Source organism: Catharus ustulatus, chromosome 2 (genome assembly GCF_009819885.2).
Source record: "Catharus ustulatus isolate bCatUst1 chromosome 2, bCatUst1.pri.v2, whole genome shotgun sequence".
In the NCBI taxonomy this organism is placed as follows: domain Eukaryota; kingdom Metazoa; phylum Chordata; class Aves; order Passeriformes; family Turdidae; genus Catharus; species Catharus ustulatus.
In genome coordinates this window covers 28,278,824-28,305,318 of record NC_046222.1, presented here as the reverse complement: position 1 = coordinate 28,305,318, position 26,495 = coordinate 28,278,824, and the positions used below count along the sequence as shown (strand labels likewise).

Here is a 26,495-nt window from a genome sequence, read left to right as displayed (position 1 = left end):
AATCAAATCCACTCTGATACTTGATACTGGATGGATGGTACAATGGTAAATGTGTAAAGCGGTCAAAATTCCAAAATATCATCCTACAGGTGGTATTCAGCAATAAGCTGCAGACAAGAAATAGGAGCAGACAAGGTCTTAGAACATGTCCAATGTTAAGTTTGGGAGATAGCTCACCCTACCTTAACCTTTTTTTACAGTCTTCTCTGTTACTCCTTACCATTTTAAAAAGCTGTTTCCCATATGGAATGTTTTTCTCTTATGAACAGAACATTTCTCTAAGCAGCTGAAGTACAGGCAAGGTAGAACCCAGTGTCTGGGAGGTGTATCTTGCTTAGTTCATGTGGTTTTCACCAGTACATACTCATCACATGACATCTTGATTTGCACCTCTATGTGAGTTTGACTCCTGATCCACTTTTACAAATCCCAAATGTATCTTTGGATCTAATTTCTCAGCTTTTTGTCCTTTCTTTTACTTTGTCCTCAAAGTACACACATAGAATCATAGAATATCCTGAGTTGGAAGGGACCCTCAGGGATAATCGAAGTTCAGCTCCTGTCCTTGTGACAACATGTGAGGGACAGTGATTTTTATTAGTGCATAGGCCACATGCAGTAGAAATGGGCAGTTTAACATTCTTGTCAGCCAAGAAACAAGGACTGGTAACTCCAGAACTGCATTCTTTTGCTGTTTAAATTCCGTAAGATTTTACACTAGTTGTTGCTATTAAACCTGGTTTTACACACTTAGGTAATTAGAATGCTATTTCTGGCTAAAAAAACCATGTGTATTACACAAAACTGACTATTATATGGGACCCTATGAATGGAATGTTGGTTTTCCCTGCCCTATTTAGTCTATTTAGGTTAGTCATCCTCACTGAGGTCCCACTTTTCACACCAGCCATTGGTTTACAGGTCAGGTGGTTCTGGTATGTGTTCCTATCTTTAAAATGATTTTTAAATTTTTTTTTTAAGGAGAATTGAAAAATCAAAAGAAAGCTGTGAGCAAATTTGGATCTTTTTCAGCCACCTTGGAAAATGGAATCCAGCTGTCCCTGAGCTATTATGGACCTACAGGGGAGGTAGCAGGTAAAGTAAGCAAATAGAAGATATTTGAGAGCCATAGGGGGATTTTTTTTTCCTTTTTTTTTTCCCTTCATGCACTCCTTAACCCAATAATTTGTTGCATGCAATTCTGCCTTTCTCAGCAGCTGTTGCTGCATGGTAGGGAATTTTCAGCAAGTCTCAAAATGAGACTAAATTGTCAAGAATATTCTATGATTCAATTTTCAAAATGGAGGAAGGTCTCCAGGCTTTTCCTCTTACTGTGAAAACAGAGGAGTGCAAGTATTGTTATTAAGTAGCCCAGCAAAATCAGCCAATTAATTTGAGCCAAAGAAAATGTGATTTGATGAGGAGTCTTCTTGGTTTTCCAAGAAATAATATTTTTGTAAACTTACATATGCAATTATGAAACTTTCATTTTACTTTAGGAGTTGGACTTTAGGTTACAGTTGTGCAGACATAGAGAGGGATTTCTCTCAGCCCTTCAATAAACACATTCACTAACTAGAAGGAATTGCTTCCAAAAACCACAGTGAAAACAGCATCTGCTTTTACCAAAAGCTTTTTGTTTCCATTACATTTGAAAGGCCACTGAAACTGTCTTATGGATAAAAATGAAACCCTTCTCTGATCAGAAAACAATTCCAGCATTTTTCAGCTCTTAAAATATGAAAACAATTACAGTAATTTTATGACTATAAGGAGCACCGGATTATAAGGCACACCTCCGGGAGTCGGCAATTTTCCAAATTTTGTCCATATATAAGGCACACCAGACTATAAGGCGCACTTTTTTTTTGCAGTGAGGATCTGTGCTGCGCGCAACAAAGTAATGAATTAGTAATGGAATCATGTGATCGCGGGGTTTACTGGCTCGACTCGGAGCTGAGCGGGCTCAGTCCTGCTCGGGGCAGCAACCCGTGCCGGGCACCTCTGCCGTGTGGCGGTGCTGGGCACCCGTGCCACTTGGCAGTGCTGGGAGCCTGTGCCACTCCACGGTGCTGGGCGCCCATGCCGCTCGGCGGTGCTGGGAGTCCGTGTCACGCCATGGTGCCAGGAGCCTGCACCGCTGTAGCATTTGGCGATGCCAGGAGCCTGGGCTGCACCACAATGCTGGGAGCTCGAGCCATGCCGCTGTGCCAGGAGCCCGAGCTGCTCGACGGTGCCAGGAGCCTGAGACGCGCCACTGTGCCAGGAGCCCGAGTCGCTTCGCGGGGCCAGGGGCCATTGCTGCTTGGAAGCGCCATGGCCCCACCTGCCTCTGCCGGCCACGACTCCACCTGCCCCTACCAGCTGCAGCGCCGCGGGTCCCCCACAGCTTTTGCGGCTCACACTTCCAGGTTGGCAAATTTCTCAACTTTGTCCACATATAAGGCACACTGGATTATAAGGCACACTTCCGGGTTTCCATCAAAATTTTCGTCAAAAGGGTACGCCTTATAGTCGTGAAATTACTGTAATTGAATGCATCTTGTGTGGACTATGGTAAACAATTCAACTCTACACTCAGTTTTAATTGTTCAAATATAATTTACAAATTAATTACTAAAAAAAAAGATTGTTTAGACTTGGGCCAAGAGAGCATTCACAATCGTGTCCCACCAAAACTTGGATTTTGGCATAAGAGAGAGACATGTTTGATTGAACATCTACATGTCAGATGTGACGTTTAGGCTTTTTCACATTCGCCATAATCATCCTATGCTACATTAAAATAATCCTTGCCATGTTATCTTTAGAGCACTGCTTACTGGCATTCTTTGATTGCTTGCAGTTTTTCTATGATCATTTGCTTATGCCAAATTCCCATGGGTCTTTGTATCATAAGTGCTCAGAGTAATTCTGACCAGAAGTACTCTCGTAGATGATTCTCATATGCCATCTATCCCTAATGGATAATGGTATATCATGAAATCTGCAGTTTCTCTCCACAGATCAGTTAAATTGTTTGCAAATTACCCTTTTTCCCTGCAGTACTGAAATAGTTTTCTGGAAGCTTTCTAATTCTCATTTTTCTTACTGTTTTTCAATTTTATCTATTTCATCCTCCTTTTAGGGAAGCTTAGGGGACAAAAGGCCTCAAGTTGTTTTTTAGCCTTATACAACTTTATTTTGGGAGGAAATGTTAATATTTCAGCAAGTTTTGAATTATTCTTTGTTTTCTCCAGCATTATCAAAGGTTAACTTGCAATCACTTTACATTTATGTTACAAATAATCTCCTTGTCTTTTTATGAATCTGGGACTGCTTGAGCACCTGCAGGACTTTTGATTATGGATACTAAAGAACCTCTGCACTTGCTCTTCATGTCTTGACAGAATTATGAGAGTGCAATTCCAAGTCCTAGACATGTGAATGTGTATATAAAAGGAGGGAAACCTTCCTTAACAGACAGTCCTCTGGAATTTTACATCTCTCTCAAGATTTCTAAAGGCACTTTATCTCAGTCTTGACAATCCACTCTTTTTCATTGTTACCCTCAGACATCATGTTCTCATTTTTGGAGGCAATCAAAATAAAGCCATAGGTGAAATTTCTATGAAAGTGAAGTGTCAGTTTGTTGAAATAATTACAAAAAAAGTAAGTTTGTATTTCTTTTATTTTCAAGAAATTGTTTTGAAAGGCATCATGACTACTTTCTGTTGACATGCCTAGCAGGCTGTCTTAATGCTTGGCTTGATGAATTGCAAGAGTCTTACCAAGTTTAGATCTTTAGAATCTTTCTGAAGAATTGTAGCAAAATAGACCTGTGTGGTACAAAATTTCTAGAGTCAGCATGTGTTACAAGATACTAGATTCAGAAAGTCTCTACTCCTAAGCATTCTGGAGGTAAAAGAGAATTTTAAAATTGGTTTGGAATTTTTTTTTTTTTTTTTTTTTTTTTTTTTTTTTTTTTTTTTTTGGTGTGATGACCAAGAGGCAACTTGCAGGAAGCAATAGCTTCAAGATGTTTTAGGCTAATAACTTGTCAGTCTGTGGAAATATTTTCTAAAAACTCTTGTATATTTAGTCCCTCTAGCTGAAATAACAGACTCTTCCACTGAGTTTACTCTTTCTAAAGTAAAATTTAGTGTACAGAATCTTTTTAAAAAATAAAATGTAGCCATCTACATTTATGAAACTTAATTACATTGAAAATACTCCTTTTCCCTTCCTTAGATGATGAAACACGTCTTGTCTTAGCAAGAATTTTGAACATCCCTTCTGTTCATCTTCCGACTGTAATTCCGACAACAGTTGCTGCTATTACACCAGCTCTGGGGAAAAAAGATAAGTCTGACACAAAAAAATCAGGAAAAGCTTTTGGCAAAGGAAGCCGTGGCAAATTAGCTCCTTCATCACCTGATGACCTGGTACAGCAAGAAGAAGACAAGGTCAGAGAAGAGATAATATCTAATCCAAAGAAGCAAACAAAAATTCAAATGCATGAATTTCTGTAAGAGAAACATGCATTCTTTTCAGAAGGCTTTGAGCTGTGCCTTTACAAATTCCTGACAAGTTGTGGTGCTCTTAAGGATATGTCTTACTCTTTCAGTTGTTCAGATGTATGTATTGGCAGCTGATAATGAACTTAGTCTTTATGACTGCGATATAAAGCAGCAAGTCTGCCATGGCCTGCATGCTTTTGTCAATTTTGGCTTTACAGTTACAGCTCTTACACTACAGGTGATCAGGGGGCTGAGCACCTCTCCTGCTAAGACAGACTGGAACAGTTGGAGTTGTTCAGTCTGGAGAAGAGAACATTCTAGGAAGACCTTAGAGTGCACCTTTAAGTACCTGAGTGAGGCTACAAGAGAGCTAGAGGGGGGCTTTTCACCAGAGTATGTCATGACAGGACGAGGGGAAACGGCTTTAAACTGAAAGATTAAGATTAAACATTAGGGAGAAATTGTTTAAGGTGAAGGTGGTTGAGGCACTGGAACAGAAGCCCAGAGAAGCTATGGATGCCCCATCCTTGGTAGTGTTCAAGGCCAGGCTGGATGGGGCTTTGAGCACCCTGGTCTAATGGAAACTGTCCCTGTCCACAGAAGGGGTTTGGAACACAGCAATCTTTAATGTCCCTTCCAACCCGAACCATTCTATGATTGTTAATATCTCAGTTACAAGAACTGCTAAATTTTTTGTTTATCTAAGTAGAATTTTTTTGTGCTTTCTAAAACCCTATTCAAAAGTCCAACCAACCAGCAAATTAGTGAAGACAGTTTTGCAGAATCTTGCTCTGTAATTTGGTCTTTCCAGCTGGTAACAAGCCAGGGACCAGCAATTTGAGGAAGTTACTCTTCCTTTAACAGAAGTACTTCTATCAGGTCTGTGGAAAGAATGAATGAATCTATCAAAAGCACATTCTGAATTTCTGTTCTGTAGTAGTTTCTAGTACCTTGTGGTTGAAGCAACATTGTGACTGCTGCAAAACAGATTCTGTGCATATCCACAAAAAAAAGGGCTCCTTACCTAATTTCAACATGAAAAGTGGTGTAGGAAGTTGCCAAACAGCACTCAGCATAACATACAGCAATTGTGTGGCACAAACGAACCCTAAAGAAAAATATCTCTGTAATTAAAAATCTGTCAGGATGACATCTAAACCAAAAGGCTTTTAACTGTTTGATTTGGAATTACTTTGGATAGAGAGTAACTGTATTAGTGCATACAGCACCTGTCTCTGTGAGTCTGAAAGTATTTCAGAGAACAGGATTAGAATCCAAATCGGGCTTGATGAATTCACATGGACATGATCGGTAAAATAGGATGCAATTCAGTAAGAATAAAAGTTCTACAATTGCATGTAAATAATCAGTACAGTAATTTCACGACCATAAGGCGCACCGGCCTATAAGGCGCACCCTCCAGGAGTCGGCAAAATTCGCAACTTTGTAGATCATATAAGGCGCACCGGACTATAAGGTGCACAGTTTTTTTTGCAGCGAGGCTCCGCCCCCAGCTCCACGGGGCCGGGACAAGCCTGCCGGGGCTCCTCCCTGCTTCCATGGGGCCAGGCTATGCCTGCCGGGGCTTCTCCCTGCCTCCCCAGGGCCAGGGCATCCCTACCAGGGCTCCTCCCGGCCTCCACGAGGCTGGGGCAAGCCTTCCAGGGCTCCTCCCCGCCTCCACGAGGCCGGGGCATGCCTTCCGGAGCTCCTCCCCGCCTCCACGAGGCCGGGGCATGCCTTCCGGAGCTCCTCCCCGCCTCCACGAGGCCAGGGCAAGCCTGCCAGGGCTCCTCCCTGCCTGCACGGGGCTGGGCTCTGCCGCCCACCCCTCCGTGCCCCCTCCCTGGGGCCAGGCTCTGCCGCCCGCCCCTCCGTGCCCCCTCCACGGGGCCAGGGCAAGCCTGCCGGGGCTCCTCCCCGCCTGCACGGGGCCGGGCTATGCCTGCTGGGGCTCCTCCCCGCCTGCACGGGGCCAGACTACGCCTGCCGGGGCTCCTCCCTGCCTCCACAGGGCCGGGCTATGCCTGCCAGGGCACAGCCCTGCCTCCACCTGGCAGCCGTGGTCCTGCCGGCTCCCCAAGCGGCTCGCAGCTCTCGCTTCCGGGTGGGCAAATTTCCAAACTTTGTAGATCATATAAGGTACACCGAACTATAAGGCGCACTTCCGCGTTCAGGGGAAAATTTTAGTCAAAAGGGTGCGCATTGTAGTCGTGAAATTACTGTATATATCTGCAGAATGGATAACAATTGTGTCAGTGACAGTTCTATGGAGAAAGATCTGAGAGTTGTCATGGATCACAAGCTATCTGTAAATCAACAATGCCATCTTCCTGTGAGAAGGGCAAAGACCACTGAAATGTGAATACAGAGGAGTATAGCCTGCTAAATATGTGAAGTTATTTTTCTTTTAGCGCTGGTAGAGTCTCAATTGGAGTATTGTGTCCAGTTACGGATACTGCACTACAAGAAAAATATGGGCCACGCTGAAAGTTTTAAGGAAAGCATGAAGAAAGATTGCAGGTCTAGAAAACTAGTGGGAAAGATTCAAAATAATTGGTTTGGGTTTGTTTGATCTTGAGTTGAGAGACAGAATAGCCTTCTGTAAAACCTAAAAAACCCCCCATCATCTCTTATGTGAGCTCATATCATCATCAGAAGTATTTAGAAGTAAACTAACTTTCTGCTGCAGTGATTCAAGTCAATCAATGGGAAAATGTCAATAAGGTTAATAAATGTAAGGCCCCTTAGTTTACCAGGAAACCTCTAGCCCTGGAAATTTTTAGAATATGTTACATTAGAATTTTTTGCTAACAGTATAGTTATACTTGATTTTTTTTTTTTTTTTTTTTTTTTACCATTAGACAGGGAGAAATAGGTGACAACTGAGAGTTACTTCTGTCCTATTCTGTGACTTCTACCTCTTGATGCTGTGACTACAATCTTAGTGTATTGAGAGTAGCCTTAATTACCAGTGATATTATATAAATTAACTGTACAGCATCTTTTATGCTGAAAAACAGGTGGCTAAATATCTAACATTTCCAACCTGTATTTCTATTCCTAAAAAGTGAGAATATGGGAAAAGGACAAGTTCTCTCTGTTACCTATGTCTGCAACCCAAAACATTTTTCATTTTGTGAGTACTGGCATAGTGAAGTCCATTGTTACGTAGGTTTTTGAAGGATGATTCTTCAAGGTGAATGAAAGAAGATAGCATAATCAGAGAAAATAATTAATTTTTCCACTTCTGAATCCACAAACTCTGAAAATGTTAAATATGAGTGGTAAACAGCAATTTTAAAAAAAAAGTGTTATTAAACCAGAATCTGTACAGACTAAATCCGTACTCTAATTTTTTCTTTATTGTTTTAAATTGTGGGCTAGAACTTAATTAATTCTTTCTTCTGTAGATGGAAATGGAAGAACCAATTCCCCAAACACGAGAGATGTCAGATGCTCCTGCTTTTCCGAGTTTGAATGTCTCCTGTCCCAATGGACTTGTATTAACTTTCCTTGGTGAAAGGTTTCAAGGTTAGTTTTCTGAGACACTGAAAAATAATGAATTTAAGAAAAACTAAGACCACAGAAGAAAATTATTTCTTCATTGATGAGTTTAGATGCAACTCTAGTATTCGTTTTTAACGTCAGAGTAGTAAGTCTGTCATAATGTCTATTTAATAGTGTTTACAATATGAATAATACGGTTTTATTCAAACAAATATAAAACCTAGATCCAAAAGTTGTTGAACATAAAAGATTGAGGGCAAGGAAGTATTAACCTTTAAAAGCCCTTGGGAGTCATGTTGGATAATCATTTGATTATGCATGTAGATTGAAATACTAAAGAAAAACAAGCAAACTCATTAAATAAATACATATATATTGAGGAATCTTGAGTGATAGTGGGCAGATAGTTCGTTACCTGTATCTACACTTCCTTTGAAAGCTTATGTACTTAAGTCCCCAAGACAAAATGTTAATAATTTGAAAGATCCAAGGAAGAATTACAAGAATGATTGAAGCATTCTAATACATCAGAACATGTGTCTTTTAGTGAGCTCTTTTCACCAGAGTACTCGATTTAATTACCAAAGAAAAGGTCAAAGGAATGACTGGTGCCAGCCTGGAAGTACTAGGAAACAGAATTTTGATGATAGCTTGTAAACACAATATACAAAATATTACAATTTTCTGAGACTTGAAACCGAAAACTAGGACTCTTTACTAGATTTAAGTTGTATTTATTTGGTAAGAATGTTACACTGGTAAATGTTAAGAATTGTTAACAAAATTAACCAAGGCTGTGATGGAGTCTCTGCTACTGGATGTTTTACAATCAGGTTTTTTTGTTGTTTTTCTAAAAGATGCAATCAGTTTCTAACAGGAATTATTTCACAGAAGTCCTTTGGTTTATACCATCCGGTACATACAGAGAAAACACTCACAATAAGCCTTTCTGCCCTTATCATTGGATTTCCTCTAGAAGACTGATGTGATATATGGATACTTTAAAGCTTCTGTGCCTGACAAATATTCTGCAATAATTTTTTTTCCAGTGTTTTTGAAAATCAGTGTTAGGTTCATCTTTACATGTTGTAAACTGTAGTAAATCTTGGGTTTTTTTAGTCATACTGTTAGGTTTTGAAGCAGGCAAATGTGAATTTTGTTGTCGTTTAGTTAGTTTTAAAAACAGCTGTGTACAGATGTCATTTAATGCCTATGCACAACAAATCTGTACAACCCAGTAAATGCACTCTGATTAGTCTGGTATGAAAATAAAGAACATGCAGAGTGTTCTCAAACATACCTAGTTTGGCAAGAAGCATAAGTTGAAAGCTGAGTTGAGGTGAACACATCAATTACAGACACTTACATGAAGTCTCTCAATAAAATTACCATAATTATACCCCTTTTATTATACTCAAAACACTGCTGTCATTTAATCTAAGAAATTTACTTGTTCAATAGACAGAATATAGTACTACTTAGGTTTCTGTACTTGGGTGAAATTCAGTTGGGGTTTTGTTTTCACCTTTATGGGCAGTTAGGGAATTCCTCTCACCTGATGCTAGTCTTCCAAAAGTTTGGCATCCATAATAAACCCATCTTAAGATTCCCCTTGTTTTCATTTGAAAAGACAGCTACCTTCACAAGAGGATGCAGATTTTCTTAGTAGGTGAATGTTTTGAACTTTGCTGTAAAATCAGAGTCTGTCTTTTACTCTGTGAATTATAGATTCAGCCAAGGAGGGTTAGTCTTAGTCAGCTGAAGTTGCACATCTTCTGTCAACACCATGACACCGGGTGTGTTTGAATGTGTGCTATGCAGTATTAAGTAATTCAAAGTTTGCTTTCAGATTTGAAAGGTGAAGCCACTGCCACAGAAGCAGAAAAAGAGATGGTAGAGGAAAGTGAGGCCAAAACAGATGGAGAGAAGGAAGAGGTTATGAAAAGTGGAGAGGAAGAACATCAGGTTACAGAAGGTGAAATAAAGCACAAAGACACCAAAAGTGAACAGGCTGAGCGGCCTACTCTGAAAATTCTGGTTAGACAAAGTTATCCCCAAAAGGTGAAGAACTCTCACCTTTACTCACTTCCAGCAAGGCAGACAGAACAAGAGGTGTCAAGAGTCATCACTAGTCATGGAACTGTCATAAAATACCTAATGGATGGATCTACACAGGTATATTTAGTAGAATTCATTGCAAGCAGTGCAATTTAGTGCAGTTCATTGTAATGGAAGGTGATTATACTTAAACTTGGTTTTGTCTACTGAGATCAAGAAGTGTCCAATTTGTAGATGAAGTAGTTAACTAATACTGAATTATGCAACCATGTCAAGACTAAAACACTAAAACACTCTTTGTTCAGAGTGAGAAATTAGGGAGATTTACAGTAATTTCACGACCATAAGGCGCACCGGACCATAAGGCACGCCTCTGGGAGTTGGCAAATTTCACAACTTTGTACATTATATAAGGTGCACCGGACTATAAGGCGCACTTTTTTTTGCCGCGAAGATCCGTGCCACGTGCAACAAAGTAACTAATTAGTAACAGAATCCCGCGATCGTGGAGTTTACTGGCAGGTGTTCAATTTGCAAACATTTTTCACAGATTGGCGTAGCCTTTAAATGCAGCCCCAAGTGCCTTCCCCATGTGCAGGCCCCAGCACTCCTGCCCGTCCCCGGCGCCGGCTGGCGAGGCAGGGCTCAGGGCTGCCGCTGCTCATGGCTTCTGTGGCAGCCCGGTCCCTCCCTCCCCACGCCGCCCCAGCGCTCCAGGAGCTCCATACCGTGCCGGGAGCCCCGCGCTCTCCCAGCGCTCTGGGAGCCGCGTGCCTCTCTGGGAGGCCCACACCCCTCCCAGGCTTTTCCCCCGCACCACCACAGCCCCGATGCCGGTGGGCTCACCCTGTGCCGCCACTGCCCCAATGTCAGTGGGCCCAGGCTGCACCGCCGCTGCCCCAATGCCACCGCCGGGCGGGCTCAGCTAGGCTCGGGACTGTTGTGGGCTCGCACTTCTCGTTCCCCCCGCGCCCGGGCCGGGGCTGGCAGCAGCTCCCTCCCTAACCGCGTAGCTCCTGCTGGCCGTGGCCGCCCGCTCCCGCCCCCCTCGCGACTCAGCGCTCCTGCAGCACCGCCCCCACATTGCGGCTCACACTTCTGGGTTGGCAAATGTCGCAACTTTGTCCATTATATAAGGTGCACCGTACATAAGGTGCACTTCTGGGTTCGGGGAAAAATTTTAGTCAAAAGGGTGCACCTTATAGTTGTGAAATTACTGTAAGTATGAAAATCTCAGGCATGAGACGATTTTAGGCAACTTTGTGATTAGGAAATAGTTGAATATGGTTTGGAGAACTACATTTCTAAACTTAAGCTTCTGAAGTGTGGATTAGTTCAGCTTTGAGTATATGAATATTTATGAAATGATAAAAGCATTCATTTATTTTTTTTTTCAGTTTGAACACTTATATGGGATCCAGAAAAGATCTGTTCTTCAGTTCTGCAGAGACTTTCACATATCCTAAATTTTCAGAAATTTAGATTGTCTAGAATTTTGGTACAATTTAGGTTGTGTAGGCTATCTTTGCAAATACTGTAATTGATCTACAAGCAAATTTTTTTTTTAAACTAAGACTCTACATGTTGTTAGTAAAGAGATGAAAAGAGGTGTCATCTAATTTGACTCTGAATCTGTCTAAATAATTCCTTATTTCCTGAATTTATTTTTCCTAAGTAGACCACAATGTCTAGTGTAAGTTCTTTACATTTATTCATCACACTAGATGTTAAAACATTTAGCCAGGATTCTTCAGAAATATGTGGGGAAACTAACTACCGTATGTCTATATATTTACAACATACTGTTTCCTGATAGAAAAATGTAGATCTTACATGCCTAAAATGGTTTTACAGCAGTTTTTGTTTAAACAGATTATGAGTGCATCCTTCTTAATATTAACTTAATGTCTGTGAATCATCAGAAATTTACTGGATATAATAAGCATTCAAAAAAAAGACATATTTAATTCCTTACAGTAACAATATCAAGAGTTGTTTCTATATGTTTACTGTATTATACTGTATTTATAAATTAATTTAGGGATGGTTGAAGTAATTCTAGAGTTTATCTGATACACAGAGAACATGCATATCAAGAGCTGAATGCAGTAGATCTCAGAAACCAGCTATAATTTGATAAGTAACCAAGACTTCTTTTGGTTAACTATCATAATGGCTAAAAAATTCACAGCAGTAGTAGATATGTGGAATATCTCAGTACAGATCAATGTGTCAATACAGATGCATTATCACTGGTACCAAAAAAAGTCGTTAACCTATGGCAATTTAGATGAAGAATAATCTTTACTGTTTATTTTTATAACACCATTTCATTATGAGAGGAGTCCCCATTAATTATATCCATGAAGTGCAACAAACAGCACTCATTCTCTCAATGACTAATGGGATGAAATTTAACGAAACCAACTGTTGGATCCCACACGTGGGACAGAGTAATGCCAGGCACAAGTACAAACTGGGAGAGGAATGTCTGGGAAGGGCCCTGGGGGTCCTGATGTGCAGCAGCTCCGTGAGTCAGCAGGATGTGCCTGGGTAGCCCAGAGGTCACAAACCCTGTCCTGGGGGTATCAAACAGGGCAGCACAGTCGGGCAGAGCGGGAATCATCCGCTGTGCTCAGCGCTGATGCAGCCTCATCTGGAATGCTGGCAGCACTTCGGGGCACCACCACTTCAGAGGTGTGGGAAGGTCCTGCAGTGAGTCCAGAGGAGAACAACAAAGCCAGTGGAAGGGCTGGCAGGTGTGTCCTGAGAGAAGGGGCTGAGGGCTCTGTGCTTGTCTGCTTTGGTCAGCCCTAAAGCTGAAGGTCAACCTCCTTACTCTCTGCAGCTCCCTGGCAGGGGAAGTGCAGAGGGAGGTGCTGGTCCCTTCTCTCTGGGATCCACTGACAGGACACATGGGAATGACTCTAAGGGGCACTAAGGGAGGTTCAGACAGGACATTGGGAAGCATTTCTTGAGTGGTGTAGTCAGTGGTCAGACACTGCAAGCTTGTTAGAAAGGTAGTTGGTGTGCCAAGGTTGTCAATGCCATTGACAAAATGCTTTAACTTGATCAGCCCTAAAGTGGTGAGGTAGTTGGACCATGTGGCCGTTGTAGATCCCTTCCAACTGAAGCAGTCTTTTCTATTAATTCTCTTTAAGATAGATTCTTTATTTCCTGTATTCATTCTGAGAGATTTTACTTTTTTCCTCTCCATCACCCACAGTATACTAATGACTATCGCATTTGTGACACATTGTTTTAGGACTTTCTAGTGGTGTTTGAATTGATTTTAACCTCTAGTATGTCCTTGATTTTGGTAGATTCTGTTTGCTGATGGCACAGTGAGTAGGAGCCCTGATTCTGGTCCTGTCCTACCACCACCAACAATTCCAGATAAAATTCAACGCTTGTCAGAATCAGAGCTTTTACATGAAACCAGCACTAAGAAAGGTAACATTTGTGTTTTGGAAAGATATAAAGTTAGTAGGGCTGATGATACTTAATAAAGAGCATATTTCTTTAGTCTGAGAATTCTGACAGTGTGAAAATGCAATTTTATCTGTATTCAGCTGCTGCTCACTGCTATGTTACCTTCATAGCAAATCATTTCTCTCCTACTCCAAATTTCTTATTCTTGTAACATGGTAGGATTCTAATAAGTAAAAAGTTATGTAAGAGCTTCATTGATATCAGAGTGAACATGAAGTCTTTTAAAAGAAACCTTGTAACTACAGTAGTGTTAAATCCTTACTTTGGTCTTACAGTTTTCAATCTTTGCATTAAGAAATGCTTGTCTCACAGAGGATATATTTTTCTTTCTCACTCTCTGTATTCCAAGGCTCCTATTATTGGTCGTTATCAATTGATTGTATGGACTTGTGCTTGGTGGTAATATAGCCATTCTTACTGTATTTTTATTTTTCCTGAGAAAGAACAGTATAATGTTTGCTTCATACCTCAGAGTGTAGTCCAAGATCACTGTCAGTATTACTTAGTACACAGAGTAATTCTGACCTGTCATATTGATGTACAATTTATCGGAAATAGGTGAATAAAAATTGCTGCCAAACAGAAGGGCGTCTCAAAAAGAGACTTTTTGAGTTAAGTCACGTCCTTTTTCTTAGGATATTCTTTTAGATAACTGCAAAGATGTTTGAGAACTCTTACAAACCATTTTCTAATATGAATTCTCAGTATCTGTGACCAGTGTATGTTCTTTATTCCTTGTGCTTTGTTTATGATCATTTTTTCACCTTCCCCACCTGTCTTCTCTACTTATTCTTGACAAATTTCTAGTGATGAGTTTAAGTTCTTTTTTGTTTCGGTTGCTTTTATGATAGATATTTGCTCTAAGTCTTTCAGCCTGCTTTCTGGACTATGCTCTTGTCTTTTGCATGCACTTAGTCTAAGTTATTTTTCCTGAACATGGGAGACAAGAGTTCTCTATAACATTCTTAATAAGATCTCTCCAATTGCCTTTCATAATGAGATCTTCATCCTTCTAACACACCATAGGACTGATGGCATTAGCATGCTATTTACTTTTTCTGCAAGGAAGCACATTAGATAAGGCTTGTTCAGGAGCATGTCTTTGAGTAGAAGGAGTTGTAATTTTCTTCTAGCCTGTTAAATAGTTCATTTTGCTATTCTGTCAAAAGCAATGTTCACAAACTCTGTGCTTAACTGGTTTTGTCTTTTGTCTTAGAGAATATCAAGTCTGATACAGAATTTTTTATTCCTGCAGGAAAAGGCAGTGACAAGAACATTCCATTATACTCACCCAAGGATGAGGAGATTGAAAAGGCCAGTTCTGTGCAACCTAAGGCAGGAACGTGGATAACAACAACTCCATTAGGCATCCAAGTGGGCACAGAGGGTCCAGCAAGAATGGATCTGAAGCCACTTTTAATGTACCAGGCCACAAACCCATCTGATGGAACGGTATTACTGCTTTTGTGTTACTATAGCACTGTCTATAAGCTAAGAGACAGGACTGCCATCACATACATTGTAGGATTTGTTCTTTGAAAACATCCTACAGGTTGTGTTATTGCAGTGTTAGAGATAAAGTAGCTTTAGATTTTGAAGAAAATATGATTCCTTTGTCTCTGAAGTAGATGAAGATGTGGTAGTCAAGCTTCCCGAGAGCTTCAGTCCTGATGCCTTATATTGTTGCTGCTGTCACAAGTTTCACAGTGCCAACATAAATGAGTAGTCCTTCATTCTTTCAGATTATGACTGTACGAGAAGATGAAGTGATAATTGTTGAGAAGCCGGGTGGTAACAGAGTAGTAGAGCATGCTGATGGTACCAGGATCACAACTTTCTATGAAAAATGTGAAGACCTTACTGTACCAGAGGGTCGTGGAGAAACAGGTAACATCAAAAGGGGTGCACTTACTTTTCTTGCACTTGACATATCTTGTGAAGCAGAAAGTTGTCAAAATATATACTAAAGGTGGCTTATACCAGTAGACTAGATAACAGATCCACTAGTGTAGTCTAGGGTTGATTTGTTTGCTTTCTTCAGCAGTATATTCAGTGCAAAAATATACTGTTACAAGTAATTAAATTTCCTTTTTTCATACCTATGTGGTTCTCCTTCACCATGAGACCACAGTGCCAGTTTTAGTGTGTTCTTTGCCCTCTCTCCACCTGCCCTAATAATAACAAGGAAGATGCTTTGAGTTTTAACTGAAGAGGTATGTAAGGACCAAGGCATCTTTATATTCCCCAGTGAAGCCATGGATTCACCAACCTTGGAGATACTGAATATCTGAGTATGGCTGTGGAAAATGTCCTGCCAAGAAAAGTGAAACATATTTGCCTGAAATAAGTGGGGCCAGAGGTCATTCTTCTTGTGTTGTATTCTGTATGACTGCTTCATTTGCAAGACAAGTCCTGTCCTCCTTAATTAAAATGAAGGGGACATTTACTCTGTGTGTTTCTGGACTGTTCAAACACAGTGTAGGAAAAGACCATTACTGAGTTAGCAGAAAATGTTCAGGAACATCTCCCTATGGGATTTTAAAAGTCAAGAGATCCTTGATCAGATCTGTCTCTTCAATGGAAAGGCAACGACCAGATTAACATACCTGTTTCATTTGTTTTCCAATATTTGTGTTGCTGAATAGTAATTTCTTCACATTTTAGAGCTTGCATTACAGGCACAAAGAATTTCAGTGATCCAACTTGTATATTACAAATATCCAGATAATTATGGTTAGTACCATACTTGATACATCACAGTGTACTTTCCTGGCCTGCTACAGATGATTACAGATATTTTTTGCTGTTGGGTTTTCCTATATTGCATTCACAGTCCAGAACTTCAAACGTTTATATTGTTTATATAACATAAAAATATGTGATAAAGGATGCTATGATGTTTATGAAGGTCTTGTACTGAGGAGATAAAGATCCAGCACTATGAGAGAAAAAGCAATTTGAATCCTAAGACATTTCCATGATTCATGTGCTCCTGTCTCATTGCTCTGTATTAATTCTTATATGAACCCTCAGAAGCCACCACAAAGAAGCTCAAAGGTACACAAGTAGAAAATCCTGAGTTTGCTACTGTTATAACAAATTGTGAGGATGGTACCTGTTGTACTATCTTTGGAGATGGGACATCTATTCTAGCAAAGCCACAAGGAACATATCAGGTGGGAATTATTTTTAGTTTGTGACAGTGGCATTTAACCTTTGTGTTCCAAGTTCCCTGCCATTAGCAGCTCTCACCTTTATTACCCCCCTTCTCTACAGTCTTCATTAATCCTATTATTCCATCTCTTTCATACTCTGCCAATGTTTAGATACTTACTCACAAATGTATATTTAAATCAGTCTTAAATTTCCTGAAGTTAAATATTACAGAGACTCAGATCAGCCTACCTCTTGGACCTCATCTTCCTTCTTTCTCTTCCTTTGATTCCTCTAGACTGGGTGATTCAGTATTTAATGTCTGAAGTCTGTCCTCTTAATTTGTATCAGTTCTTCATTTTCACCTTTAAAGTTTTCACCTTTGAGGATTGAGTCTCTCCCTTTTTGCTGTCATAGGTTTTACCTAGCAAGGGAGGCTTTCTTTTCTTTGATGAAGATTGCTCAGCAGTTTATAGCCATGAAGTTTATGATTTCATCAGCAAGGAAGAAGAGAAACAAGCAGGGAGATACATTATGAAACACACTTCCAGCACTATTTGTGAGATGATGGATCCTAAAGGAAATACTTTCAAGGTAAAACACATGGAAGAAAACAAGTTTATGCATTTGTATTCTATCTTACAAACTTCTCTCCAAATCAAATTGTAACTTTGTAATATTTATGGTAGCCAGAATCAGGACTCTGATAACTTCCTGACTAAGTGATGGATATCCTTTTTTTTTAAATATTTATCGCTTTTTAGAGAGATTGAAACAGAACACATGATGTACAGTTTAGCTCAACTGTAAAGTTCCCTTAGTTAGCATGATTTGTACTATAGCAAAAAATCAGCTCTGCAAGTGAGGATTAAAAACTGTGTGTCAGATGTAGCTCATGGACTATCCTGAATCAACTTCATTTAAATTATACCTTGAAAAGTATTATTCCTTTTTAGGTCATTGTTAGTTATCTTGATTGTTAGTTGTCTTGTTTGAATATGTTAATGCCACATTACTTAACAGGCACATAGTATTTTCAAGAAGGAAAATACTGTAGAAGTTCACTCACTAGGTATACATCAATGTCTGTCTTGAGTGTACAGTTACCTGACTTGACCAGTGAGTATTTTTGTGTAACAGTCCTTGGGCATTTATTAAATATCAGCATGTGATATTAGTATTTATGGTACAACATGTCTTTCTAGAAATGATTTGGGGACTTTAATGTCTTTTCAGTTTTCCTCTTTATTTCTTTTTCCTCTGAGTTTCCAGTTGCTCTGCATGAAGTGTTTTTTTCTGTCTCTTTCATTGGGCTAGGTTATGTTAAAGTTCACCAGCAAGTCACTGTTTTAAAAGGATCTTTTAATTCAAGTAATTTCACATAATTTCTGCTGTAGGTCCTGGCTGATGGCAGCACAGATGTGTGCATTCGCAGCATTGGCTCTGATGGCAAGGAGGACGCAAGTTCAGCAGGAGATGAGGTTAACAAACCAACCTCTTACGATGAGCATGCCCCCAGGTAAACAGCATTGCATTCATAGGTTAACGCTTTCTTTTCTTCATTACACAGTATTTGTACAGGGTTCATAAATTTGTGCTCCCTTTGTTCAGTACTCTGTTTGCACATCTGATGCCATCACATTGGAGCTCTGCTTTCTTGATACAGTCCCATGTGTGTATTTGGCTGTGCAGGTTTTTCATCATCTCTGCGGATGGATCTGGAACAGAGCTCCTGCGAAAAAAAGGATGTCCACAAGTATGTGTCTGAGGCCCGCAGTGATCCTGCCACTGTAGTCTTGCAGGATCCTGTACAAGAACAACCAGGTAGAAAACTTTTCTTTTCTGACAGACATTCTTTCTATACTAATAGAAAAATTTGCAAAGTTTCAAAACTCTTATTTGGTCAGGAATTATTTTTACCCTTGTAAATAAGGGTCCACACTTCTAGGAATGAAAGAAAGGAGTTTGGGGGAAAACTCTGGGAAGCAGAGAATTAACTGAAGGACACTGTTAAGGGATAAGTGAACAAACAAATGGCATATCTTTATCCACTCTCAGTCATACAAATAAAAGCAATTACCAAGTAAATATATTCTTTGTGTTTATCATTTAAAAATTGAATGTATCACAGTCTCCATTATTGATTTAGCAATGAGGACAGTGATATCCTGATGTTGACCCTTAGTCTGTCTGTTTGAAAGGATACACATTAAAAAGCTGAAAAAACACAACTGGAATTGCCAATACTACACGATACCAACCACCTTGTAGTAGCAGCACAAGAAGTTCTGTCCGGGAATTACTGGTTATCTTTGTAAAGTTAGTTGGCGATGCTGTGTTTCTGTAAAAGACACTGTGGTGCAACAGGTAGAGGCAAACAAAAATATCTTTAAAAGAGAGAAAAGTATGGTTCCCCTGGATATGAGGGGGTGATAAGGGAAGTCGGCTTCAAGCCATACAGTACTAAGACATATTTCTCATAGAGTTGTATCAAAAAATATATGACATATAACAGCTTTCCCACTTAATACCCTTACAAGGTGTTGCACATTTTTTAATGTACTGGTATTCACAAAAATTACTGGTTCTCCATTGTAGAAACCAAATTAAATAATTTTGCCATGGAAAAAAGGAAAAATGAAGGGACATGGTGGGAGCCAGAAAAATGCAGAAGGTGAAAAGATCGGAAAGATGGAGAGCATACATACCCAGTCAAAATCCCAGTCAAGAAAATTTACTTACAACCAGCAATCATTTGTAATTGTAACACATTTTCCACTCTTCCTCCTCCACCTTTCACAATACTGGCTCTATTTGCCTTGATCATAAGGCTTTGCCATTTTTTATCATTGTGACAAAGTAACTCAATGGTGATATCCATTTTGAAGGTCACCTGTGGGGTAGATTATAGCGGAGTAAGTAATTTTTAGGTTGAGCTGGAAAAATTATTTTGAAAAACATTAACATTTGTGCAAACAATACAAATAAATCATCTCTAATAGAATCCATCGAGCAATCAGTGAAGAATTATGCATGTTCTGAATATGTTGTAGTACTTCTGAAATCAGTATTCAGTATACATGGGTCAGTGCTCTCCTCTTCCTTGTTTAGGCTACTCCCCACACTATACAACTGAGCTGTTAACCAAGAATCAAAGCAAGTAACATGAGCAGTTTATTGTTAAAAATGGGCTGAGTAATCTGAATTTGTACAACTATTCTATAACCAACTAAGTGGTCTGCTATTATCTGTAGCCATGGATACATTGAGTTTTATCTGTTAGTAATAGCTAAATGTTAGTAATAGATAAATAGATAGAGGTTTTTCTTCTGTAGGTCTGAGACATTTGTCCATTAATTTCTTTAATTTGAACTAATTCTTAGCAAAATGTGTCTTTAAACCAGGTATTTTAAGTATTACTATCCTCCACCCTATGGCTGAAGCATCCCCCTGGGTAATGAAGAAAGAACCAGAGAGCATTGTTCCTCCATATCTTCAATCAGGGACTCAGGAAGAATCTTTTCCTCCTGAGGTATAATTGTTTCAAAACAGTCTTTTCATGTTAAAGCAAAGATCTTTGTCTCTGTGAGGAAATGAAGCTCTAAACAATGTAAATGTAAATGTTTATTAAGCAGACAGAGCAAAGGGTAGACTGTGTCAGGGAATGTATGGTCCCATTCTTTTACAATTAGTGAGGGTATATAGCAGTTTTAAGGGGAGTTCATCATACCTGATTTTTAGGATAGATAAATTGTTCCCAGGAATCTACTGATTTTATTGTCTAGGTCTGTGATTCTATAAGGAGAGCACATGCTTTTCATCTGAGACACATTGCCGATAGCTACATTTTTGTTAATTTAAGTAGCCTCTTGCTCTTTTTATTCTCTGTTCAGGGGGAGATCACGGGTGCCGCAGCTGGAAGGTGTGTTTGGAAGGGTCTCAGCATTGGATCAGCACATTTGCCCATGCCAGGCCCTGTGCAAAAATGTCCCAAAAAACTGCAAATCCGCCAGCTATTCCAATATAAGCCACTCTGTGATAAACTAAGAGAAAAACTGCAGCTTTCCCTCAAGGTAGTTCAACCACATTTATTCATCCTTTCAGTAAGCAATAGAAAACAGAAAAGTAGACAAATTTGGTTTGATAAATGTGTAGTATATACCTGAGATGAAGAAATCTATTGTGTTTGAAGAACAATTATTTCATACATAGACAGGTGATATAAGTGTTTTTCTGAAAAAGTTCAATTGTTTCACTTACCTCTTAAAAAACCTAGTTTTCTGAGCAAATACATGAGATCCAGTCCAGAATGCATCATAGACGTACTCTTAACACAGCAATTTCCTTGCTGTCAATATTGATATCTGTTGCTTCACTTTTATTTTGCTAAGGGTTTGTTTTTCTTCAAAAAGTCTTAAGAATTTAAATCTGTAAAGCTGAACAAGAATTTCTAGCTCACCATAATTCTACAGCTTACTTGGTCACTGAGACACACTCTGTTCTTGTTTATGTATTTGTTTTCATAAATCAGTGTAGAATATTTCCAGGTTCCAGTCTGAGTTTCGTTACTCTACCAATTTCTAGGAAATAGCTGTGTAGCCTTCTGACACAGTTTGTGGCCATCCCTCATTAGTGACTGGTTCATAGCAGGGAGCAAGCTAAACCTCCTGTGCCAGTGTTCTTAGATGGAGTCCAAAAGTGAGCAGCTTTGCTTTTCTCAGTGTTGGTGTAAAACATTCATTTATTTAATTCACATTGTGAAGATGCTCTTGGAAGAGATTTTAGAGTCAAAACCCCATTATTACTTAAGAATTAGAGAGTAACAAAATATACGTGTCCTCTAATTAATTCATTTAACCTATTTTGATAATGGCATTGCAGACTGAATTAGAAAGTTAACAACATGTGAAATTTGTGAAGGTAGTAGTAGCACATTGTAGCCAGTTAAATTTTTTTCCCCACAGTACATTTCAAAGAAAACATGCTTGCAATAGTAAAACACTGGCAGCTGTCCAGCCCAGACATGTTTGGGATATGCAAGTCTATCAGTATCAAATGTTACCAGTTTTTCAGTCTATAAATATATAAAAATTATTCTTTACTTTGCATATTGATCTTTTGAAGGCGACAGTATAAAAGTTCCATGCCAAAATGGTAAGGAAGTTCCCTCCCTCACCCAGATCTATTGTTGATTTTTAGAGAAAGATGAATGCTGTTTGTTACATTGGGAAGGAAAAGCTGCAATTATTAGCGCTAAAAAAAGTTGTAATAATTGCAATAATTGCATAAATGTGCAGTGGAAATACCCTCATTGCTCATGAATCAATATTTAGTTAATTATTTTTTTTCCAGAATGAAGTATCTTAAATCTTTAGCCAAACCTTCACTTTGCCAGAGCAAAATCAAGATCTAAAGAAAATATTATTCTTCTTTTCTCCATCTCCTATAAGATTAAGAGATATAAACAAGTGAAAAAGAACTAGCACTGGAAACAGATTGCATCTGCAAACCCATCTGTTAGTAAATTCTGTACTGCATATAGCTTTCTGGCAGTGGTGTGTTTAAAACCCTTTTTTCTATCCAATTGATTTAAAGCAATGTGGGAAAAGAAAACTGCTTTTTTCTGTAGCAGCTGGTATGATTATGTGAATGGGAGTATCTATTTTAAGTCTATGTTGCATCTTTCTTGTTCTTTTTCATTGTTCCACCAGGAGTATATAGACAACATCTTAAAGCGGGAAAACAAGCTGGAAGAGATGAATGTGAAAGAACCAAGAACGGAAGAGGAAAAGGAGAATGCTGCAAGTCTCCTTGAACTAATTATAGTGAGAAAAATCAAAATTTTAACTTCTTTCAACAAAACCCTTGTATTGCATTGGAAGTGTGAGCTTTGGAACACATTATCCATTAATAAACCAGCAAATGTCAGAGTAGCACAGTTCTGGTGTAGATTAGTGGTAAAGCAGAGCCACGCTCAGCCTTCAGCTGGTCTGAATTTAGCTGAGCACTGCTGCCGTTTGGGGAAGCAATGCTCATAACAGTTCAAGAGTTTGGCTCTACTGAATGATATGTTCCCAAACACACAGACCAAATTCACTTCTTTTAATATCCCCCAACATCAGGATGAAAATGTCTCCAGTCTGTTGTCATTGCATATGGGAGACTTTTATTTCTACCACAACCACCTCCATAGTAAGAATTTAAACCCAGGTTTTGGGAGAATACAAAAACAGCCTGGAGAAATATTAGTATTTCTGCTGAGCAGGTTGTTTGTTTTTGTGGGGTTTTTTTTGTTTGTTTGTTTTTAATATAATCTGCAAATTTTCATGGATAATTGGAGCACAAAAAGAAAAAGGATAGGAATAGGTAATGGGAAAGGTGGGTAAATAGGGGCAGAGGATCACAGCTTTTCTGGGAAGAGGGACAAAGAAATGATCTGTCAGTAACTCCATGTGCATCTCTCCTCTAGGTAGACATTTATTACTTTGATGAGACCCAGGTGCTGAATCTCACATGCTGCTCAGATCCAGTGAATTTGTCTAGTGACTAAAAATTGTTGATTGCCCTGGCTACATTCAGCACATTTCCAGTTACAGATTTCACACTGGACAACTCTTTTGTGAGCAGCAGTCTCAGTGTTCACCTGTTGTGACCCAGGAATCAGTGTCACATTGCTCCCAAGTCTCCAATAGCTCTGTTACAACCCAGACTGCCTGATCACAGGAACTCTTGTTTCCAGTTAACTGCTTCAGAGACAGCGTGAGAATAAAGGAAACACTTTAGAGCCTCTTAACCCTCCTTCACTTTATTGTAAGCCACATGAGATCTCCTCAGTAACAGAGCCTTCAAATTCCTGAATACATTTCCCATTTCACTTGTTGGGAATATAAGTTTAATACAATATAAATGTATCTTGTTCAAGTTTTTTGCAGAAGGATTTGAGTTTGATTAGGAAATAGCTTGCTTGAGCTAATAAAAAGTAACCATATGAAATACAAAGCTATCCGTGAAGTGGGTCATCAAGAAGGAAACAAATACCTATTTAGAACAGAGAAATTGTACTTAATTTCCTTTTTTCCCAGCATATGTTTTCTAACACACTGAAATATCAGACAATATGACTACAAGAATGGGGGTAACAAGGTGGCACTTGTTTACAATATAAATCCTTTGAATAAGATGCTGTTGTTGTAAATTTTATTTCTCATATAGTCAGAGTTATTCCTTCTTCATTGCAGTCCTTCCCTGACTGGGAGAAGTCAACTGAAAAGCTCAATGATAGAGGTAACAAAAAATTAATACCTATATTTTTAAAATTTAAAGTATCATAATAAGTTTAAAAGTATTGTAATATTTTTAAAGAGGGAATATAAAGGTGAATTCATATATGTGCTATGTACATCTTCTCTGTGACTTCCACAGGTGATTAGAACTTGTTAGCATCAATGATCCAGTACCTCTGAAAAATAATTCCTGGTTTTAGGCATATTTATTTGACATTTTGACTCACATTTCCACATGTAACGAGTTTTCTTAGGTATAAGAGCTATTACAATACTTGGCTACTTTTATGGAAGTAACAACTTTTCAGACAAGTTTTTCGAAGCAACTAAGTAAATCCTGGTTATTTATTACACTTCAAAATCTAATCTTACACCATCACATGTTGCGGTTACATTCACCTACCTAAGGGAAAAGATGGAGCAATGTATCATGAATTTCTGTTAAAGTTTTCACAAGATATTTATTACCATTGATTAGTGTTTTAAATATGTACAAATTAAAATTGTCTGTTTCTTTATAAAAACCCATAACCTTTTCCATAGAAAAATTAATTACATTCTATCCCGTAGTGATGCTCATCTTTCAAGTGTTATTTTTTTGCCCTACATATCTTGTCAAGAGTATTTCTACATGTCAAAAACCCTCATACTGTGCAAAGTGAACTGAAACTGCTGCAACAAATTCTTGCTGAACAGTTTCCTTTTAAATGAAGCCATAATTTTAATGTAATATTGCTAATGAAGAAGATTATGGGAAAGAAAAGCAAAATGCTGAAAATAAAATCATATTTTATGGCAAAAAAGCTGATTAAAAAAAAAAACAACCCCACATTTTGAAGTTCGAACTTACGTAATTCCCAGAACATTAAGAGATATTGTCATAGTCTAATAGGATCATATCTCTCGAATACTCACATCGCCTAAGTTTTGCCAAAGAAAATTGTTTTCAGCCAAGGAAATTTCCTTGTACCCATGATTTAGCTTCAAGGTATAAAGTAAACAGCACACTTTATAAAATATGTCAGAGGACAGGGCAACTCTTTAGTAAAGCCCCAGAGCTGGTCACAATATTAAATGTGGAAAGACTGGTATTTCTCCATTGTACATATTGAACTAGTAGTTCCTTCCATGAGGAACTTCCATGAGGATGTTGGTCATGGCTGCTTCACAGCCTCAATTAAGCACAAGAAAACTTAAGCAAGTTAAATGTAATAAGGGTCCCTGAAAGCCCATGTTATTTTCTTCAGCTGTAGATAGAGACCTCAGAACACCCCAATTAGAAAGTGCCTGACTAAATATCAGCAACTTTTTCTACTCACAGGTATTTGTATCTTGAAAGAACATAAAGATATGTCAGGAAATACAGGGTGGGAGTGTTCACTTGATCTGTTTCTTGTCCTTTCAATATTGAATTCCATTTCTTATATGTTTATGTTCTGATCTTGATTTTGGAATTAAGTTCTCTCTGCCTTTTCCCTCACAGTAACAACAGCTCTATTAGTTTTCCTTAAGTGGCAGAAAGATGCTTTAAAAATATATTCTTTGATGTTTTTTCTTCATAACACCTAGCACTGCTTGGCAGAGCATGCCCATTCAGTAATACCCTTCACCTTGCAGCCCATGTGAGTGAGCTGTATGAACAGGCAGTGGCTCCTCCTGCCCAGGGTCACACAGAGAAGACAAGCACTGCACAAAGAGAAGACCAGCAGCAGAGGTAGGACGGAGCTGCGGGGACTGGTGCAAATGTAAATAACACAAAGGGTGAAGCCAAGAACAGAGGGAAGGTACTGTGCTTTACTGACTGTTTTTAAGGACTGAGGCCTAAATCCCTAGATACATATGGCAGTGTTTTACTGTCTTGTCCTGTGATTATTTTGTCCCTCTGTGCCTCTGTTTCCTTATCAGAAAGATAATTCAAAGCTTGTTGGGAAAGGATTTTGAATGTTTCTTGGATTGAATGATCTAATAAAAATGCAGATATGAGCAAATAATTTTGTGCAAACCATACAAGTTTGAGTCAGGACTCAGCTGAGGTGTTTACATAACATACTCTCATAAAAAGCATTTTCTTTCCAGGGCTATCTTGTAAATATTTTTGTATTTATAGAAGACTCATTGTTTCCTCATTCCCACTATTCTCTCTTTTTTTCTTCTGGGTGATTCAGTCCAGAAGGAGTAACATCCAAGTGGCAAAGCAAACTGGAACAGAACAGGTAATAATATTAGTAGGATCAAGTTATTTTATGAGCCAGCTTAATCTACTTTTGTTAAAGAATTTATTGATTTCCCCAGGTCTTGGGTGATGGTCCAATGGCTTGCCTACAAATAATGGGTATTTTCTACTCAACAGAAATGCTGAATAAATGGTTTGAGTCTCTTTCTGTTTTTTTCCCCCAAAACTTAACAGTATTACTGTTAACTTACCATGCAAAACAAGGCTGAATTCAGAAGCACTGTGTTTCATTTCTGTTTCTGCCACTAGTGTGGAAAATACTGTATA

At 38.9% G+C, this 26,495-nt stretch overlaps 1 protein-coding gene across 1 annotated transcript in view; it reads left to right on the top strand.

Moving 5' to 3' along the window:
* The window catches only part of SPAG17 (sperm associated antigen 17), a 104,233-nt gene that overhangs the window by 66,030 nt on the left and 11,708 nt on the right, over positions 1-26,495 (top strand). The window contains 18 exon segments of the mRNA XM_042779028.1: positions 982-1,095; positions 4,231-4,445; positions 7,913-8,033; positions 9,859-10,184; positions 13,391-13,520; positions 14,815-15,011; positions 15,302-15,446; positions 16,593-16,735; positions 17,130-17,306; positions 18,110-18,231; positions 18,405-18,450; positions 18,452-18,536; positions 20,117-20,244; positions 20,606-20,785; positions 22,424-22,537; positions 23,951-23,996; positions 25,565-25,709; positions 26,161-26,208. Coding sequence (XP_042634962.1) covers positions 982-1,095; positions 4,231-4,445; positions 7,913-8,033; positions 9,859-10,184; positions 13,391-13,520; positions 14,815-15,011; positions 15,302-15,446; positions 16,593-16,735; positions 17,130-17,306; positions 18,110-18,231; positions 18,405-18,450; positions 18,452-18,536; positions 20,117-20,244; positions 20,606-20,785; positions 22,424-22,537; positions 23,951-23,996; positions 25,565-25,709; positions 26,161-26,208 — 2,482 coding nt within the window.